Source organism: Oncorhynchus gorbuscha, unplaced genomic scaffold (assembly GCF_021184085.1).
Source record: "Oncorhynchus gorbuscha isolate QuinsamMale2020 ecotype Even-year unplaced genomic scaffold, OgorEven_v1.0 Un_scaffold_536, whole genome shotgun sequence".
Taxonomy (NCBI): domain Eukaryota; kingdom Metazoa; phylum Chordata; class Actinopteri; order Salmoniformes; family Salmonidae; genus Oncorhynchus; species Oncorhynchus gorbuscha.
The window spans coordinates 414,730-436,728 of NW_025745360.1; the positions used below are offsets into that span (position 1 = coordinate 414,730).

General features: G+C 44.5%; 1 protein-coding gene across 1 annotated transcript in view; it reads left to right on the plus strand.

Moving 5' to 3' along the window:
- Positions 1-21,999, plus strand: part of LOC124018513 (tumor protein p53-inducible protein 11-like) — a 73,207-nt gene that overhangs the window by 8,394 nt on the left and 42,814 nt on the right. Inside the window, exons 2-3 of the mRNA XM_046333843.1 lie at positions 12,808-12,969; positions 21,301-21,359. Coding sequence (XP_046189799.1) covers positions 12,841-12,969; positions 21,301-21,359 — 188 coding nt within the window. The 5' untranslated portion in view covers positions 12,808-12,840. The remainder of the gene's footprint in view (positions 1-12,807; positions 12,970-21,300; positions 21,360-21,999) is intronic.

The window sequence follows — 21,999 nt, forward strand, 5'->3', positions numbered from 1 at the left end:
CAAGCGTTCCACAGGGACTCTGGCCCATGTTGACTCCAATGCTTCCCACAGTTGTGTCAAGTTGACTGTTGTCCTTTGGGTGGTTGACCTTTCTTAATACACACAGGAAACTGTTGAGCGTGAAAAACCCAGCTGCGTTGCAGTTCTTGACACAAACCAGTGCACCTGGCACCTACTACCGTGCACCGATCTTGGCCAGGTCGCAGTTGTAAATGAGAACTTGTTCTCAACTAGCCTACCTGGTTAAATAAAGGTGAAGTAAAAAGGCACTTATATATTTTGTCTTGTCCATTCACCCTCTGAATAACACACATAAACAATCCATGTCTCAATTGTCTCAAGGTTTAAAAATCCTTCTTTAACCCGTCTCCTCCCCTTCATCTACACTGATTTGAAGTGGATTTAACAAGAGACATCAATAAGGGATCATAGCTTCACCTGGTCAGTCTATGTCATGGAAAGAGCAGGTGTTCCTAATGTTTTGTCCACTCTGTGTACATTACTACCGACCTATCAGTATGAATGTGGGTTAGAATTGGACCAACTAAAATACTTCTGATCTCTGCTTAGGCTAGTCGTTGTGTCGTCACTGCCCTTTACAAAGGTCTTTATCATTCACAGACAGTAGGACTTATCAAGTGCTGCTAGTTCTGCCACTTGACAACCCTATTGAGAGTAATTTAGTGACTGTGTAGTGCTGTGTGGCACCTCTCTCTGTTGCTCTCTCTTTCACTTTCTCTCTCTCTCTCTCTCTCTCTTGATCTTGTTCTCTCTCTCCTCTCTCTGTCTCACTCTCTTTATCTCTCCATGTCTCTCTCTTTATTTCTCTTTTTGCATTTCTCTCTTTTCATATCTATCTCTCTCTCTCTGTCTCTGTCTCTCTTTGACACCCTCTCTCTCTGTCTCTGTCTCCTTCTCCCTCTCCCTGTCTCCTCCCTCTCTCTGTCTCTGTCTCCTCCCTGTCTCTGTCTCCTCCTCTCTGTCTATGTCTCCTCCCTCTCTCTGTCCCTGTCTCCTTCTCTCTGTCTCTGTCTCCTTCTCCCTCTCTGTCTCTCTATTTCTCTGAGGTGTTGGTAATGTTGTCAGGTGAATCACAAGGTGTCTGGCAGACCTGTTATTCTGACCGGTTTTGAAGGCTCTCTGAGGAGAGTGAAGTGTGACGGTGTTAGTGAGAGAGAAAAGGTGCTGATACTGTGTGTGGATTAACCCTGTCCACTGGTGTGAGACAGAGAATAGGTAACTGAATGCCCAGCAGAGCGGACTGACCGAAATGGCCAGCAGAGCAGAGACTCTAACCGAATAGCCGACTGATGGCCAGCAGAGCGGACTGACTCCAGCACCGAATGGCCAGCAGAGCGGACTGACCGAATGGCCAGCAGAGCCTGAATGGCCAGCAGAGCCGAATGACTGACCGAATGGCCAGCAGAGCAGACTGACCGAATGGCCAGCAGAGCAGACTGACCGAATGGCCAGCAGAGCAGACTGACCGAATGGCCAGCAGAGCGGACTGACCGAATGGCCAGCAGAGCAGACTGACCGATTGGCCAGCAGAGCGGACTGACCGATTGGCCAGCAGAGCGGACTGACCGATTGGCCAGCAGAGCGGACTGGCCAGCAGAGCGGACTGAGCAGAGCGATTGGCCAGCAGAGCGGACTGACCGATTGGCCAGCAGAGCGGACTGACCGAATGGCCAGCAGAGCGGACTGACCGAATGGCCAGCAGAGCAGAGTAACCGAATGGCCAGCAGAGCAGAGTAATCGAATGGCCAGCAGAGCAGACTCTATCGAATGGCCAGCAGAGCAGACTCTATCGAATGGCCAGCAGAGCAGACTGTACCGAATGGCCAGCAGAACAGACTCTACCGAATGGCCAGCGGAGCGGACTCAACCGAATGGCCAGCGGGGCGGACTAACCGAATGGCCAGCGGGACTCTACCGAATGGCGGACTGAACCGAATGGCCAGCGGGGCGGACTGGCCAGCACTGAATGGCCAGCTGACCGGGCCAGGACTTCATTAATTCCAGCGGGGCGGACTGAGCGGGCGGACTCGAATGGCCAGCGGGGTCCACTGCGGCCAGGGCGGACTGAATCGAATGGCCAGCAGAGCAGACTGACAATGGCCAGCAGAATGACGAATGGCCAGCACGGACTGACGAATGGCCAGCGGGGCGGACTGAATCGAATGGCCAGCGGGGCGGACTGAATCGAATGGCCAGCAGGCGGACTAACCGAATGGCCAGCGGGCGGACTGAATCGAATGGCCAGCGGGGCGGACTGACTGAATGCCATTTGTATTGATTAAGGATCTTCATTAGTTCCTGCCAAGGCAGCAGCTACTCTTCCTGGGGTCCAGCAACATTAAGGCAGTTCTGTGCAGTTTAAAACCTGACATTACATTTCATAACACTTTTCACAACACATTGTGTGTTCCCTTTGGCCACTACTCTACTATCACATATCTACAACACATTGTGTTCCCTCTGGCCACTACTCTACTATCACATATCTACAACACATTGTGTATTCCCTCTGGCCACTACTCTACTATCACATATCTACAACACATTGTGTTCCCTCTGGCCACTACTCTACTATCACATATCTACAACACATTGTGTTCCCTCTGGCCACTACTCTACTATCACATATCTACAACACATTGTGTTCCCTCTGGCCACTACTCTACTATCACATATCTACAACACATTGTGTTCCCTCTGGCCACTACTCTACTATCACATATCTACAACACATTGTGTTCCCTCTGGCCACTACTCTACATCACATATCTACAACACATTGTGTTCCCTCTGGCCACTACTCTACAACACATTGTGTGTTCCCTTTGGCCACTACTCTACTATCACATATCTACAACACATTGTGTTCCCTCTGGCCACTACTCTACTATCACATATCTACAACACATTGTGTGTTCCCTCTGGCCACTATTCTACTATCACATATCTACAACACATTGTGTTCCCTCTGGCCACTACTCTACTATCACATATCTACAACACATTGTGTTCCCTCTGGCCACTACTCTACTATCACATATCTACAACACATTGTGTTCCCTCTGGCCACTACTTTACTATCACTTTGCCAATTGTAATTTTCCGAGGTCCCTCTTTGTAGCAGCTTACTGAACAGTAGTCCAGGTGTGACAACTAGAGCCTGTAGGACCTGCCTTGTTGATAGTGCTGTTTAAAAAGGCAGAGCAGCGCTTTATTATGGACAGACTTCTCCCCATTTTAGTTATTGTTGTATCAGTATGTTTTGACCAAGACTGTTTACAATCCAGGGTTACTCCAAGCAGTTTATAGTCACCTCAACTTGCTCAATTTCCACATTATTTATTACAAGAGTTAGTTGAGGTTTAGGGTTTAGTGAATGATTTGTCCCAAATACAATGCTTTTAGTTTTTGAAATATGTAGGACTAACTTATACCTTGCCACCAATTCGCATGCATAGACACACTTGCTTTACGTAAGGCCAGTGGAATGTCATTAGTAAAGATTTTAAAAACTAAGGGGCCTAGACAGCTGCCCTGGGGAATTCCTGATTCTACCTGGATTAATGTTGGAGAGGCTTCCATTAAAGAACACCCTCTGTGTTCTGTTAGACAGGTAACTCTTTATCCACAATATAGCAGGGGGTGTTAAGCCGTGACACTTACGTTTTTCCATCAGAAGACTATGATCGATAATGCCATAAGCCACACTAAAATGACTAACAAGACAGCCCCCACAATCTTCTTATCATCAATTTCTCTCAGCCAATCAGTGATTTGTGTAAATGCTGTGCTTGTTGAATGTCCTTCCCTATAAGCTGAAAGTCTGTTGTCAATTTGTTTACAGTAAAATAGCATTGTATCTGGTCAAACACCATGTTTTTTCCTAATGTTTACTAAGGGTTGGTAACTGGCTGATTTGTTGGCTATTTGAGCCAGTAAAATGACTTTACTATTCTTAGGTAGGGGAATAACTTTAGCTTCCCTCCAGGCCTGAGGGCACAGACTTTGAAGAAGCTATGGCAAATAGGAGTGGCGACATCGTCATGCAGCATACAGGAGACCTACTGAGATGAAAAATGACATACTGAGATGTGATACAAAGTAGTATATATCTGGAGCCCTGGCTAGCCTCTCCATCTAAAAACCGATTGATTTAAGTTAGGTAGAGGGGCAGGAGACTTTATAAGCAAGACATTCAGAGTGAAAATGCATTAGTTTTGTTAAAAAATAAATTCACAGTGAAAATGCATTGTTAATGGACCCTATTAATGGACCAAATATTCATATGCCAAACCCATTAGGCCGAAGTGTGGAACTGTGTGGCAACTCTTCTATCACACTCACTGTAGTCAATCCCTGGATTCAGTAGTGCTCCTGTGTAGCTTTGTTGGTAAGCGTGAGGCGTTAGCCAGGTCAGGGTCGTGGGTTTGATTCCGTCTGGGGTCATGTGGACTAAATGGATAAAGGTGTCTGCTACAATGACACGTTCACTTCAGCCAGAAAGATGCCTCTTCAGTCAGTCATACGTTTATGGTCCCAGATTTCACTCTGTTTCAAGAGGAGATTCACCTGCATGCCTCTTCAGTACCTCTTTCCCTCCTCTTCCTCACCCCCCCTCCCCTCCCTTTCTGCCTCCCTCCCCCCTTTCTCCCCCTCCCTTTTCTGCCTCCATCCCCTCCTTGCCTCCCTCCTCTCCCTCTCTGCCTCCTACCCCTCCCTTTCTGCCTCCCTCCCCTCCCCTCCCTACCTCCTTCCCCTCCCTCTCTGACTCCTTCCCTTCTCTCCCTACCTCCCTTCCTCTCTGCCTTCCAACCTCCCTACCTGCAGTTAGTGTTTATTATCAGGTGTGGGTGTGTGGGGTGGTATCCAGATGTTCCTGCTCTCATACCCGAAAATAAAAACACAACGACAATTGGGCGTCTATTAGCAGAATGCTAACAACATTAGCATAAGTAATATAGCATTTCAATGGAGGCTGCTAACTAAATATGCTAATGAGAAGAAACAAAAATAAACACATGACAAAGACAGGCAATATAGCTCAACAGGTTTTACATAGACTATATATACAAAAGTATGTGGACACCCCTTCAAATTAGTGGATTCGACTATTTCAGTCACACCCGTTTTGCTGACGGGTGTATAACATCGAGCACACAGCCATGCAATCTCCACAGACAAACATTGGCAGTAGAATGGGCCTTACTGAAGAGCTCAGTGACTTTTGACGTGGCACCGTCATAGGATGCCACCTTTCCAACAATTCAGTTCATCAAATATCTGCCCTGTTGGAGCTGCCCCCAGTCAACTGTAGGTGCTGTTATTGTGAAGTGGAAACATCTAGGAGCAACAACGGCTCAGTCGTTTAGTGGTAGGCCACATATGCTCACAGAACAGGGCTGACAAGTGCTGAACCGCGTAGCGAGTAAAAATTGTCTGCTCTCAGTTGCAATACTCATTACCGGATACCAAACTGCCTCTGGAAGCAACGTGAGCACAAGAACTGTTTGTCGAGAGCGTCATAAAATGGGTTTCCATGGCCGAGCAGCAGCACACAAGCCTAAGATCAGCATGCACAATGCCAAGTGTCGGCCGGAGTGGTGTAAAGTTCGCCGCCATTGGACCCTGGAGCAGTGGAAACACGTTCTTTGAAGTGATGACTCACGCTTCACCATCTGGCAGTCCGATGGACAAATCTGGATTTGTCTGTCGGAACGCTACCTGCCCGAATGCATAGTGCCAACTGTAAAGTTTGGTGGAGGAGGAATAATGGTCTGGGGCTGTTTTTCATGGTTCGGGTTAGGCCCCTTAGTTCCAGTGAAGGGAAATGTTAACGCTACAGCATACAATGATATTCTAGACGATTCTGTGCTTCCAACTTTGTGGCAACAGTTTGGGGAAGGCCCTTTCCTGTTTCAGCACGACAATTTCCCCCCGTGCACAAAGCGAGGTCCATACGGAAATGATTTGTCGAGATCGTTGTGGAAGAACTTGACTGGCCTACACAAAGCCCTGACCTCAACCCCATGGAACACCTTGGACTTTTGTTCATGTAGTGTTTGATGGTGATTCTAAACAAGGGGAAGAACATTAACAGAAGCATCAATGTGATTAATCTCCAACCAACATGCATTTACCTTCCCTCTGAGCCCAATTCACATCCCAGGTAGAGACAGACACACACACACACACCCAGGCACAATATGTGTGGACTACATGTCTATAATTGTCATTCTGATTCTAGCTTTAGATAGATTGAAATATATTGTGGTTCAACGATAATAATTAGGACTTTCTCAATATTTTTACATTTATTCAAACCTTTATTGAACTAGGCAACAAAGTAAACAACTTATTATTTACAATGACGGCCTACACCGACCAAACCATAACCCGGATGACACTGGGCCAATTGTGCACCGCCTTATGGGACTCCCAATCGTGGCCAGATGTGATACAGCCTGGATTCGAACCAGGGACTGTAGTGACGCCTCTTGCACTGAGATGCAGTGCCTTAGCCCGCTGCGCCACTCGGGAGGCCAAGGTGCGTTGGCCTCCCGAACACTCTAACATGCGTTTAGATGGGCATTATTAATATGCTTGTGTACTAAACCAGAGGCTTGTGTACTAAACCAGAGGCTTGTGTACTAAACCAATTTGTAAGTCGCTCTGGATAAGAGCGTCTGCTAAATGACTTAAATGTAAATGTAAACCAGAGGCTTGTGTACTAAACCAGAGGCTTGTGTACTAAACCAGAGGCTTGTGTACTAAACCAGAGGCTTGTGTACTAAACCAGAGGCTTGTGTACTAAACCAGAGGCTTGTGTACTAAACCAGAGGCTTGTGTACTAAACCAGAGGCTTGTGTACTAAACCAGAGGCTTGTGTACTAAACCAGAGGCTTGTGTACTAAACCAGAGGCTTGTGTACTAAACCAGAGGCTTGTGTACTAAACCAGAGGCTTGTGTACTAAACCAGAGGCTTGTGTACTAAACCAGAGGCTTGTGTACTAAACCAGAGGCTTGTGTACTAAACCAGAGGCTTGTGTACTAAACCAGAGGCTTGTGTACTAAACCAGAGGCTTGTGTACTAAACCAGAGGCTTGTGTACTAAACCAGAGGCTTGTGTACTAAACCAGAGGCTTGTGTACTAAACCAGAGGCTTGTGTACTAAACCAGAGGCTTGTGTTCCAAATAGCACCCGTTTCTCTTTATAGTGCACTGCATTGGATAATGGCAGTTTAGTTTTATAGGTGATATGGTGCTATTTGGGATACAAGCTATGACAGCCTTCTATTCTCCATACAGTATGGCTGGGTGGTAGTGGCTATATGTCACGCTGCTGAACCAACTAATGGCAGTCTGTTTAGAGTGTGTACATCGTACGTCCCAATTGGGCCCCTATCCCCTATATAGTGCACTACTTCTGACCTGAGTCCTATTAGGCCCTGGTCAAAAGTAGTGCACTATATAGGGAATAGGGCTCCATATGGGACTCCCTCAGTCATTTGGTCAATATATTGTCCCATTCTGAGAGTCCACATGGATCCTCTTTAGGTGTTAATGATCCATGGACTAACAGCCATTTCCCTGATGGATCAATCCTTTCACTAAAGACCCCAGTGTTAGTAGTTACTACAGCAAAGGGGGGTCAGAGGGTACAAGGGGGACATGGTGTACGGGGGGAGGGTATGGTATGGACAGGGAGGAAAGAGGGTACGGGGACAGGGAGGAATGAGGGTACTGGGGGGACAGGGAGGAAAGAGGGTACGGGGACAGGGAGGAAAGAGGGTATGGGGGGGACAGGGAGGAAAGAGGGTATGGGGGGACAGGGAGGAAAGAGGGTACGGGGGGACAGGGAGGAAAGAGGGTAGGAAAGAGGGGCGGGGGGGGGGGAGGAAAGAGGGTACGGGGGACAGGGAGGAAAGAGGGTATGGGGGGACAGGGAGGAAAGAGCGTACGGGGGGACAGGGAGGAAAGAGCGTGACGGGGGGGACAGGGAGGAAAGAGCGTACGGGGGGACAGGGAGGAAAGAGCGTACGGGGGGGGACAGGGAGGAAAGAGGGTACGGGGGGACAGGGAGGAAAGAGGGTACAGGGGGGACAGGGAGGGGGGAAGGGAGGAAAGAGGGTACCGGGGGGACAGGGAGGATAAAGAGTACGGGGGGGGACAGGGAGGATAAAGAGTACGGGGGGGACAGGGAGGACCGGAACGATTGCTGCATCCCCTTTTTTTCCCCTTGGTTGTGGTTGCTTGGTAACAGGCAGTCCCAGTGCCATTGGCACCTTGACCCGGAGTAAACAGGTTGGCAGTAATCTGGTCATTAACCTCCTGCTGCTGTTTAAACACGGCTGCCGACCCAGGAAGTCTGACTGAAGTCGGTCAGATGAACTTCTGGAAAACATCAGGACCATAAGGATGTCTTCCTGTATGAAAGACAAATACTAAAACAACATCTATACTAAATTATACGAAGAAGAGAAAAACATTGGGATTTTTTTTTTTAGGCCTAATCTTTAATGTGTCAAATTCTCTGTTCCCAATCCCAAGCCACACACACATACCGCCCTCGACACCATGGCAACTACTGTTTCCGCTCAGCTGAAAGGTCAGCGTTGATCTGGGTGGATTCAGGGACATGCATATTGCATGGGCCCCCTGTGTGTGTGTGTGTGTGTGTGTGTGTGTGTGTGTGTGTGTGTGTGTGTGTGTGTGTGTGTGTGTGTGTGTGTGTGTGTGTGTGTGTGTGTGTGTGTGTGTGTGTGTGTGTGTGTGTGTGTGTGTGTGTTCTAAATGAAACCAGGCGGGGGAACCAGTATTTGGAGCGTGGCCAGAGGCTTGTTCTCGTATGTGTGTGTGTGTGTTGTTCTCGTATGTGTTCAGGGTTGAAAAGAGACAGAGCCTAAAGGGCTGAGTCATCTAGAAACGTCTCCTACATTTCAACAGCCGGGGCAGAAGAAACACTCCTTTCATCATCATTCACAGTACAATGGAATTACATTTTGAATTACAATAGTTTACAATGTAATTACATTTTGAATTACAATAGTTTACAATGTAATTACATTTTGAATTACAATAGTTTACAATGTAATTACATTTTGAATTACAATAGTTTACAATGTAATTACATTTTGAATTACAATAGTTTACAATGTAATTACATTTGGAATTACAATAGTTTACAATGTAATTACATTTTGAATGTAATTACAATACACATTTGGAATTACAATAGTTTACAATGTAATTACATTTTGAATTACAATAGTTTACAATGGAATTACATTTTGAATTACAATAGTTTACAATGGAATTACATTTTGAATTACAATAGTTTACAATGTAATTACATTTTGAATTACAATAGTTTCCATAACCATTCAAGCAACTCCATGCACTTGAAAACTTTAAAAAAAAAATCAAAACACTGCTTTATGAAAAGGTGTAGATGGCTGAATGGGAGTAAAATAAATGGTTTCTAAGAAGAAGAAAAACTGTCCCTAGAAATGGAAGTAGTTTCCTTCCTTTGTCTCGTTGAGAAGCAGTTCAAGGTTGGTTACAATCCATTTACCTCAGGCCCACTCTCATAAACATTCACCAGTCTCCAAAAATACTTTCCCTATCGGTAATAGTACTGAACATTTACCTCAGGCCCACTCTCATAAACATCCCCTAGTCTCCAAAAAATACTTTCCCCATCGGAAAACATGGATTATTGAAAACATGAGAAATGAGAACTTTACTCTAGTAAATACGAGCTTTGCTTTCCCTAATAACTCCATGGTAGTTATGTCAGCTGCTACCTGTTGTCCTGATGTAAACATGGTGTTTTTGGCTTTCCAGAGGGAATCTGATGACACATGCGATGTCTCCAGCTGTAGATATGTGTTGTAGGTCCTCTGTTATTCTAGGAGTGGAAACAGGCTGCTACTTGCTTTGTATGGAGACAGTTTGACGAGAGAGAGGGAGATCAGACTGAAGCATGAAACAACTCCTCTCTCTGGCTCTGTTTTACAGAAAGCACTGACACACACACAGCCTTCTGTGGAGTTGGGTTGGGCTCTATTTGGGATTACACAGACAAACACTCCAGACGGATCCATTTCTCTCTGCACATAAATCCACGCTAGTACTATTTAGAGGTCAGTCGATTATGATTTTTCAACGCCGATACCCATTTATTGGAGGACCCCAAAAAAAGCCGATACCGATTAATCGGCCGGTTTTTAGTGATTAATTTGTAATGATGACAATTACAACAATACTGAATGAACACCTATCTTTTACCTTCATATAATACATCAATACAATCAATTTAGCCTCAAATAAATAATGAAACATGTTCAATTTGGTTTAAATAATGCAAAAACAAAGTGTTGGAGAAGAAAGTAAAAGTGCAATATGTGCCATGTAAAAAAAGCTGACGTTTCAGTTCCTTGCTCAGAACATGAGAACATATGAAAGCTGGTGGTTCCTTTTTACATGAGTCTTCAATATTCCCGGGTAATAAGTTGTAGGTTGTAGTTATTATAGGACTATCTCTCTATTATACCATTTGTATTTCATAAATCTTTTGACATTTTCTGATGTTCTTATAGGCACTTTACTATTGCCAGTGTAACAGTATAGCTTCCGTCCGTCTCCTCGGCCCGACCTGGGTTCGAACCAGGAACACATCGACAACAGCCACCCTTGAAGCATCATTACCCATCGCCCCACAAAAGCCGCGGCCCTTGCAGAGCTAGGGGAACAACTACTCCGTCTCAGAGCGAGTGATGTCACTGATTGAAACACTATTAGCGCGCACCCCGCTAACTAGCTAGCCATTTCACATCGGTTACACCAGCCTAATTCTCGGGAGTTGATAGGCTTGAAGTCATAAACAGCTCAATGCTTGAAGCATTGCGAAGAGCTGCTAGCAAACACACAAAAGTGCTGTTTGAATGAATGTTTACAAGCCTGCTGCTGCCTACCACCACTCAGTCAGACTGCTCTATCAAATATCAAATCATAGACTTAATTATAACATAATAACACACAGAAATACGAGCCTTTGGTCATTGATTCTTTCAGTGAAATACGGAACGTTCCGTATTTTATCTAACGGGTGGCATCCCGAAGTCTAAATATTGCTGTTACATTGCACAACCTTCAATGTTATGTCATAATTATGTACAATTCTGGCAAATTAATTACAGTCTTTGTTAGGAAGAAAAGGTCTTCACACAGTTCACAACGAGCCAGACTGCCGCATATACCCTGACTGCTTGCACGGAACGCAAGAGACATACCTAATTTCCCTAATTATAAGAAATTAATGTTAGCAGGCAATATTAACTGAATATGCTGGTTTAAAAATATATACTTGTGTACTCAAATCAAATGTATTTATATAGCCCTTCGTACATCAGCTGATATCTCAAAGTACTGTACAGAAACCCAGCCTAAAACCCCAAACAGCAAGCAAGGCAGGTGTTGAAGCACATTGGCTAGGAAAAACTCCCTAGAAAGGCCAAAACCTAGGAAGAAACCTAGAGAGGAACCAGGCTATGAGGGGTGCCAGTCCTCTTCTGGCTGTGCCGGGTGGAGATTATAACAGAACATGGCCAAGATGTTCAAATGTTCAAATGGTCAAATAATAATAAGGCAGAACAGTTGAAACTGGAGCAGAAGCACGGCCAGGTGGACTGGGGACAGCAAGGTGTCATCATGCCAGGTCGTCCTGAGACATGAAAGAAAGAGAATTAGAGAGAGCATACTTAAATTCACACAGGACACCAGATAAGACAGGAGAAGTACTCCAGATATAACAAACTGACCCTAGCCCCCAGACACATAAACTACTGCAGCATAAATACTGGAGGCTGAGACAGGAGGGGTCAGGAGAAACTGTGGCCCCATCCGATGATACCCCCGGACAGGGCCAAACAGGAAGGATATAACCCCACCCACTTTGCCAAAGCACAGCCCCCACACCACTAGAGGGATATCTTCAACGACCAACTTACCATCCTGAGACGAGGCAGAGTATAGCCCACAAAGATCTCCGCCACGGCACAACCCAAGGGGGGGAGGCGCCCACCTAGACAGGAAGATCACATCAGTGACTCAACCCACTCAAGTGACGCACCCCTCCTAGGGATGGCATGAAAGAGCACCAGTAAGCCAGTGACTCAGCCCCTGTAATAGGGTTAGAGGCAGAGAATCCCAGTGGAAAGAGGGGAACCGGCCAGGCAGAGACAGCAAGGGTGGTTTGTTGCTTCAGAGGCTTTCCGTTCACCTTCACACTCCTGGGCCAGACTACACTCAATCATATGACCCACTGAAGAGATGAGTCTTCAGTAGACTTAAAGGTTGAGACCGAGTTTGCATCTCTCACATGGGTATGCAGACCATTCCATAAAAAATGGAGCTCTATAGGAGAAAGCCCTGCTTCCAGCCTGCGTCTTGTGACCGTAGCGTACGTGTAGGTATGTACGGCAGGACCAAATCAGAAAGATAGGTAGGAGCAAGCCCAAGTAATGCTTTGTAGGTTAGCAGTAAAACCTTGAAATCAGCCCTTGCCTTAACAGGAAGCCAGTGTAGGGAGGCTCGCACTGGAGTAATATGATCACATTTTTGGGTTCTAGTCAGGATTCTAGCAGCCGTATTTAGCACTAACTGAAGTTTATTTAGTGCTTTATCCGGGTAGCCGGAAAGTAGAGCATTGACCTAGAAGTAACAAAAGCATGGATTCATTTTTCTGCATCATTTTTGGACAAAGTTTCTGATTTTTGTGGTTTTTAGGAGTCATAGGTCATAACCGCCCCCCTATCAGCCATGAGCAGCAAACCCCAACCCCCTCTGATGAAGAAGCACAGCCAGACAGATCTGGTGAGCCGGCTGAAGACCAGGAAGATACTGGGCGTCGGAGGAGAGGACGATGACGGAGAGATACACAGGTCGAAGGTCAGTAGTATGCAGATTCTACAGGGCCTTCAGAAAATATTCACACCCCATTTTCTTTTCCCACATTTTGTTGTGTTACATCCTGAATTTAAAAGGGATCAAATTTAGATTTTTTTGGGGGGGTCACTGGCCTACACACAATACCCCAGAATGTAAAAGTGTAATTATGTTTAAAATGTACGAATTAATAGAAAAATGAAAAGCTGAAATGCCTAAATAACTTCAGGAGTAAAAATATGCTTAACAAGTCACATAATAATGGACTCTATGTGATAATAGTGTTTTTAACATGACTTCCTCATCTCTGTACCCCACACATAGTTATCTGGTCTCTCAGTCGAGCGTTTCAAACACTGTTTCAACCACAAAGACCAGGGAGGTTTTCCAAAAAAAAGCAGACATTGAATATCCCTTTGAACATTGTGAAGTTATTAATTACACTTTGGATATGCACCCAGTCACTACAGAGATACAGGCGTCCTTCTTAACTCAGTTGCCGGAGAGGAAGGAAACTGCTCAGGTATTTCAACATGAAGCCAATGGTGACTTTAAAACAGTTAGAGTTTAATGGCTGTGATAGGAGAAAACTGAGGATGGATCAACAACATTGTAGTTACTCCACAATACTAACCTAACTGACAGAATGAAAAGAAGGAAGTCTGTACAGAATAAAAATATTCCAAAATGTGCATCCTGGCACTAAAGTAATACTGCAAAAAAATGTGGCAAAGAAATTAACTTTTTGTTCTGAATAAAAAGTGTTATGTTTGGGGCAAATCCAATATAACACATTACTGAGTACCACTCTCCATATTTTCAAGCATAGTGGTGGCTGCATCATGTTATGGGCATGCTTTTTGTTAAGGACTGGGGAGTTTTTCAGGATAAAAAAAAAAGAGTTGCTTACCAAGAAGACAGTGAATGTTTCCTGAGTAAACCAAGTTTGACAGTTTTCACTTAAATCTACTTGAAAATCTACAATAAGATCTGAAAATGGTTGTCTAGCGATGATCAACAACCAATTTGACAGAGCTTGAAGAATTTTGAAATGAGTAATGGGCAAATGTTGCACAACCCAGGAGACTAAAAGGCTCACAGCTTTAATCGCTGCCAAATGTGTTTCTAAAATAAATGTATAAAAACGTGTTCACTTTGTTATTACTGGGTCTTCTGTGTGTAGATTAGATTACAAATATTTTTTAAAGCATTATATTTTGAATTCAGGCTGTAACAAAATGTGAAATAAGTCAAGGGGTGTGAATACATTCTGCAGGCTTTTTATTTTCTTCAAAAACAAAACGTGTTTTGTTGTCTCATATAAAAAGTTGTTTTGTTTTATACCCGATAGGTGTGTTTTAAAATGTTGTTTCACGGGGTCAGCCATGGTAGCACGGCACCCTTGGCGCAAATAAGGGTTAAGTGCCTTGCTCAAGGGCACGTCAACAGATTTTTTTTCACTTTGTCAGCTTGAGTATTCAAACCAGCGACTATACTGGCGCAACGCAGTAACCTCTAGGCTACCTGCCTCCTTACATGCTGACCAAACCGCACGTGCCTGTGCGTCCGCAAGTTGATTTTGTTCATCCAGAAGAACCAGAAGCGATCAGGACACGCAGGTTGAAATATCAAAACAAACTCTGAACCAATTATTAATTTGGAGGCAGGTCAAAAAAGCAGTAAACAATTATGGCAATTTCTAATTTTTTTAGCTTGGTGTCGCTAGCTAATTTGCCCTGGGATATAAATATCGGGTTGTTATTTTACCTGCAATGCACAAGGTCCTCTACTCCGACAATTAATCCACAGATAACACGGTAAACCAAATTAGTTTCTCGTCATCTCCTCCTTCGGACTTCTGTTTCTTCTCTGGACTTTATATGGCGGTTGGCAACCAACTTTACGTTGCATTACTACAACCGACCCGGAGTGTGAACCTCGGTTCCTCTTTCAATCACCCACGTGGATATATGCTCCTCTCCAACCAACTTTACGTTGCATTACCACAACCGACCCGGAGTGTGAACCTCAGTTCCTCTTTCAATCACCCACGTGGATATATTCTCCTCTCCAACCAACTTTACGTTGCATTACTACAACTGACCCGGAGTGTGAACCTCAGTTCCTCTTTCAATCACCCACGTGGATATATGCTCCTAAAAACCAATGAGGAGATGGGAGAGGCCGGACTTGCAGCGCGTTGAGTGGCACAAATAGAACCTATTACTATTTTATTGCCAGATGCTCGCGAGGTGCATTGTGGGTGCAATGATTTGAATAACGAGTACATTTATTTTGTGACGCGAGCGGTGTGGTCTGCATGTTAGAGTCATAGCAGACATGGAGACTTGGTATGGATTTCAACCCAGGGGCCTTGGTTGTAGAGACAGCCTTTGAAAGTGAATTTGATAGCATGGATACATGTTCATAGTGTCAACAGCAGACAGCAGATGGCTCTCTGTGGACAGAGATGGCCTTTGATTAGGCATCAAACACCTGACTCCATGTCACCTCACCTCTATCGCTGCATGTACATACACTCTCTCTGTGTTTCTCTCTCTCTGTTTCTCTGTTTTTCTCTCTCTCTCTGTTTATTTCTATCTGTGTTTCTCTCTCTCTCTGTTTCTCTCCATCTCTCTTTCTCTCCATCTCTCTCTCTCCCTCTCTCTGTTTTCTGTTTCTCTCTGTTTATCTCCATCTCTCCATCTCTCCCTCTCTGTCTCTCTGTCTCTCTGTCTCTCTCTCACTCTCTCTCTCTCTAATACCACAACAGGTATTAATAAATAGATGTAATGCTGAACACAGTTTTGGGAGGAATATTCATGCTCTGTCAGCATGGTGCGATTTTTGGATTCGTTATATAATTATTATTGAAATATTTCTGGAGATTCAAGTCTTTGACACAATCTGAGTTTGTTTTGTCACAGAACACAGAGGGTGTAACGATACAGTGAGATACCCTACTGCCCTTCCTCAACAGTGCAAATGAATTTGATTAGGAAAGGACTAGAAGGCACTCAACCAACTTAAACCCAAATATATATACACACTACCCTTTCAAAAATGTGGTGTCACTTTAAAATGTGCTTGTTTTTGAAAGAAAAGCACATTTGTGTTCCATTAAAATAACAAATTGATCAGAAATACAGTGTAGACATTGTTAATGTTAATGACTATTGTAGCTGGAAACGGCTGATTTAATAATAATAATAATAATACAAGATTAATGGATAATATCTACAGAGGCCCATTATCAGCAACCATCACTCCGGTTTTCCAATGGCACGTTGTGTTAGCTAATCCAAGTACATAGGCCCATTATCAGCAACCATCACTCCGGTTTTCCAATGGCACGTTGTGTTAGCTAATCCAAGTACATAGGCCCATTATCAGCAACCATCACTCCGGTTTTCCAATGGCACGTTGTGTTAGCTAATCCAAGTACATAGGCCCATTATCAGCAACCATCACTCCGGTGTTCCAATGGCATGTTGTGTTAGCTAATCCAAGTACATAGGCCCATTATCAGCAACCATCACTCCGGTGTTCCAATGGCATGTTGTGTTAGCTAATCCAAGTACATAGGCCCATTATCAGCAACCATCACTCCGGTGTTCCAATGGCACGTTGTGTTAGCTAATCCAAGTACATAGGCCCATTATCAGCAACCATCACTCCGGTGTTCCAATGGCATGTTGTGTTAGCTAATCCAAGTACAGAGCCCCATTATCAGCAACCATCACTCCGGTGTTCCAATGGCACGTTGTGTTAGCTAATCCAAGTACATAGGCCCATTATCAGCAACCATCACTCCGGTGTTCCAATGGCACGTTGTGTTAGCTAATCCAAGTACATAGGCCCATTATCAGCAACCATCACTCCGGTGTTCCAATGGCACGTTGTGTTAGCTAATCCAAGTACAGAGGCCCATTATCAGCAACCATCACTCCGGTGTTCCAATGGCACGTTGTGTTAGCTAATCCAAGTACAGAGGCCCATTATCAGCAACCATCACTCCGGTGTTCCAATGGCACGTTGTGTTAGCTAATCCAAGTACAGAGGCCCATTATCAGCAACCATCACTCCGGTGTTCCAATGGCATGTTGTGTTAGCTAATCCAAGTACAGAGCCCCATTATCAGCAACCATCACTCCGGTGTTCCAATGGCATGTTGTGTTAGCTAATCCAAGTACAGAGCCCCATTATCAGCAACCATCACTCCGGTGTTCCAATGGCACGTTGTGTTAGCTAATCCAAGTACATAGGCCCATTATCAGCAACCATCACTCCGGTGTTCCAATGGCACGTTGTGTTAGCTAATCCAAGTACAGAGCCCCATTATCAGCAACCATCACTCCGGTGTTCCAATGGCACGTTGTGTTAGCTAATCCAAGTACATAGGCCCATTATCAGCAACCATCACTCCGGTGTTCCAATGGCATGTTGTGTTAGCCAATCCAAGTTTATAATTTTAAAAGGCTAATTGATAATTAGAAAACCTTTTTTGCAATTATATTAGCACAGCTGAAAACTGTTGTTCTGGTTAAAGAAGTAAAAAAAATAAAACTTGCCTTCTTTAGACTAGTTGAGTATTTGGAGCATCAGCATTTGTGGGTTCGATTACAGCCTCAAAATGGCCAGAAACAAAAGACCCTCTTCTGAACCTCTTCTTGTCCTGAGAAATGAAGGCTATTCCATGCCAGAAATTGTCAAGGAACTGAAGATCTCGTACAACGCTGTGTACTACTCCCTTCACAGAACAACTGCCGCTAACCAGAATAGAAAGAGGAGTGGGAGGCCCCGGTGCACAACTGAGCAAGAGGACAAGTACAATAGAGTGTCTAGTTTGAGAAACAGACGCCTCACAAGTCCTCAACTGGCAGCTTCCTTAAATAGTACCCGCAAAACACCAGTCTCAACGTCAGAGTTCCTCTGTCCAGTGTCTGTGTTCTTTTGCCTATATTAATCTTTTATTTTTATTAGCCAGTATGAGATAGGGCTTTTTCTTTGCAATTCTGCCTAGAAGGCCAACATCCTGGAGTCGCCTCTTCACTGTTGACGTTGAGACTGGTGTTTTGGGGGTATTATTATTATTATATATTTGTTTTTAATTTTACCCCTTTTTCTCCCCAATTTCGTGGTATCCAATTGTTTTCGTCGCTACTATCTTGTCTCATCGCTACAACTCCCGTACGGGCTTGGGAGAGACAAAGGTTGAAAGTCATGCGTCCTCCGATACACAACCCAACCAAGCCACACTGCTTCTTAACACAGCGCGCATCCAACCCGGAAGCCAGCCGCACCAATGTGTCGGAGGAAACACCGTGCACCTGGCAACCTTGGTTAGCGAGCACTGCGCTCGGCCCGCCACAGGAGTCGCTGGTGCGCAATGAGACAAGGATATCCCTACCGGCCATGCCCTCCCTAACCCGGACGACGCTAAGCCTCCTGGTCGCGGCCGGTTACGACAGAGTCTGGGCGTTCACGCTGCAGTACAGCGCCACCCGGGAGGCCTTAGAGGGTATTATTTAACAAAACTTTCAGTTGAGGCCTTACAAGTGGATTCAGCACCACATCTCCAGAAATATTTCAAAACCTCTCTTGTGTTTCCTTCTATTTTGTGAGAGATTGGGTCCTTTTCAACACACACCATTTCATTTCCCTTCCAAGTCACAAGGCTGTATCACAACCGGCCGTGATTGGGAGTCCCATAGGGGGCGGGCACACAATTGTCCCAGCGTCGTCCGTGTTTGGCCGGGTGTAGGCCGTCATTCTAAATAAGAATTTGTTCTTTAACTGACTTGCCTAGTTAAATAAACATTTAAATTAAATAAAACAAATGTGGTATTATACTTTGCTGCAAACCTCATTGTAAATAAATATCTAATGGGTGTGTGAACATGTCCAGAAAGCGAAACAGCTCTGAGTTTTATATTTTTTTTTACTGTTTGTGCCACTTCCTGTTCACTATTTTCTCTCTCAGCCTCACAACCTATTGTGAGTCTATCGCGTCAATCCTGGATCCCTCCGTCTACTGTGTCTGAATCTCCTCGCGTGGCTCTTGAGAAATTATCTGAACCCTGATATCAGAGTTAAATCAGGCACCAATCTGGAAATAAACATTATGGAGGAAATGGGAGGAGAAGATTGACGAAATAAGTGATTTAGCCCAGTCGGATAGAGATGCATGCTGGGGGTTTTGGACCTGACTTTCAATAGTGTTGCTACATCCATTGTGAACGTATACATTACTGACATGTACCCGTTGTTAATGACATGTACCCGTTGTTAATGACATGTACCCATTGTTAATGACATGTACCCATTGTTAATGACATGTGCCCGTTGTTAATGACATGTACCCGTTGTTAATGACATGTACCCATTGTTAATGACATGTGCCCGTTGTTAATGACATGTGCCCGTTGTTAATGACATGTGCCCGTTGTTAATGACATGTACCCGTTGTTAATGACATGTACCCGTTGTTACTGACATGTACCCGTTGTTACTGACATGTACCCGTTGTTAATGACATGTGCCCGTTGTTAATGACATGTGCCCGTTGTTAATGACATGTACCCGTTGTTAATGACATGTACCCGTTGTTAATGACATGTACCCGTTGTTAATGACATGTGCCCGTTGTTAATGACATGTGCCCGTTGTTAATGACATGTACCCGTTGTTAATGACATGTACCCGTTGTTAATGACATGTGCCCGTTGTTAATGACATGTGCCCGTTGTTAATGACATGTACCCGTTGTTAATGACATGTGCCCGTTGTTAATGACATGTGCCCGTTGTTAATGACATGTACCCGTTGTTAATGACATGTACCCGTTGTTAATGACTTTTATAAATGCCTCATCAGCCCAAAGTTCAACCCAAAATACAAGCTTGTTTTACTCCAATGTTGGTAGACAAAGTTAATGTAAACAAACGCTGTATAGACTCAAAACATGGTTAAAACGATCATTGTTTTAAAGGGTAGAGCAGACCAGTACCTGTACTAGGTCTATTGTTTTAAAGGGTAGAGCAGACCAGGGGACGAAGACAGCAGGAACCAGTTGTATTCGATTGTACCATGGTTTGAGGTGACCTGAACCAGGTCTATTAGATTGTACCAGGGGTTGGAGGGGACCTGTACCAGGTCTATTAGATTGTACCATGGGTGGAGGGGACCTGTACCAGGTCTATTAGATTGTACCAGGGGTTGGAGGGGACCTGTACCAGGTCTATTAGATTGTACCAGGGGTGGAGGTGACCTGAACCAGGTCTATTAGATTGTACCAGGGGTTGGAGGTGACCTGTACCAGGTCTATTAGATTGTACCAGGGGTGGAGGTGACCTGTACCAGGTCTATTAGATTGTACCAGGGGTTGGAGGTGACCTGTACCAGGTCTATTAGATTGTACCAGGGGTTGGAGGTGACCTGTACCAGGTCTATTAGATTGTACCAGGGGTTGGAGGGGACCTGTACCAGGTCTATTAGATTGTACCATGGGTGGAGGGGACCTGTACCAGGTCTATTAGATTGTACCATGGGTGGAGGGGACCTGTACCAGGTCTATTAGATTGTACCATGGGTGGAGGGGACCTGTACCAGGTCTATTAGATTGTACCAGGGGTTGGAGGGGACCTGTACCAGGTCTATTAGATTGTACCATGGGTGGAGGGGACCTGTTACTCTGCCTGTGTTTCTCTGTTACTCTGCCTGTGTTTCTCTCTTACTCTGCCTGTGTTACCCTGCCTGTGTTTCTCTGTTTCTCTGCCTGTGTTTCTCTGTTACTCTGCCTCTCTGCCTGTGTTTCTCTGCCTGTGTTTCTCTGTTACTCTGCCTCTCTGCCTGTGTTACCCTGCCTGTGTTTCTCTGTTACTCTGCCTGTGTTTCTCTGTTACTCTGCCTGTGTTTCTCTGTTACTCTGCCTCTCTGCCTGTGTTTCTCTGTTACTCTGCCTCTCTGCCTGTGTTTCTCTGCCTGTGTTTGTGTTACTCTGCCTCCGTTACTCTCTCTGTTACTCTGTCTGTGTTACTCTGTCTCTGTTACTGTCTCTGTCTCTCCAGCTGAACCCTGACCCTTACTAGCTGGGGTTCCACCCTGTTGACGTGAGCTGAAAGGGATATTGAATAGTGAAGAGATAACAGTGGGATTACTGTTTGTTGCCGATGTTAAAGGCAAGTCCATCAATCAGTGTATATTTGTATAGCACTTTCAACTGATACGGTTGTCACCAAGTGCCTGACGTTGGGCTTATGAGTCCCTTTGCTTGTAGAATGTTTAAATGGTTTATTAAATGTAGATGTATTGTGTTTTCTATTCATCTTACAGATCAGTCAGATGCTCGGAAATCAGATGAGGTTTGGCGTACGAGAGCCAATAGGCCTCAGGTAAGACCGGAGATTGTATATAACAAACATCTCAGAGTAAGATTCCTGATCTACTGCAGTCATTGGTCCTCAGGTCAGAACAGAGATTGTATATATCAAACATCTCAGAGTAAGATTCCTGATCTAGGATCAGCCCCCCCCCCCCCCCCGAAGTGTATTGATCATAGTGTTATGGTCTAAGGTAATGTAGTGTGTTTTATTACAGTGTTATGGTCTAAGGTAATGAAGTGGTATAGTGGTATAGTCTAAGGTAATGAAGTGGTATAGTGGTATAGTCTAAGGTAATGAAGTGTATAGTGGTATAGTCTAAGGTAATGAAGTGTATAGTGGTATAGTCTAAGGTAATATAGTGGTATAGTGGTATAGTCTAAGGTAATGAAGTGGTATAGTCTAAGGTAATGAAGTGGTATAGTCTAAGGTAATGAAGTGGTATAGTCTAAGGTAATGAAGTGGTATAGTCTAAGGTAATGAAGTGGTATAGTCTAAGGTAATGAAGTGGTATAGTGGTATAGTCTAAGGTAATGAAGTGTATAGTGGTATAGTCTAAGGTAATGAAGTGGTATAGTGGTATAGTCTAAGGTAATGAAGTGGTATAGTCTAAGGTAATGAAGTGGTATAGTCTAAGGTAATGAAGTGGTAT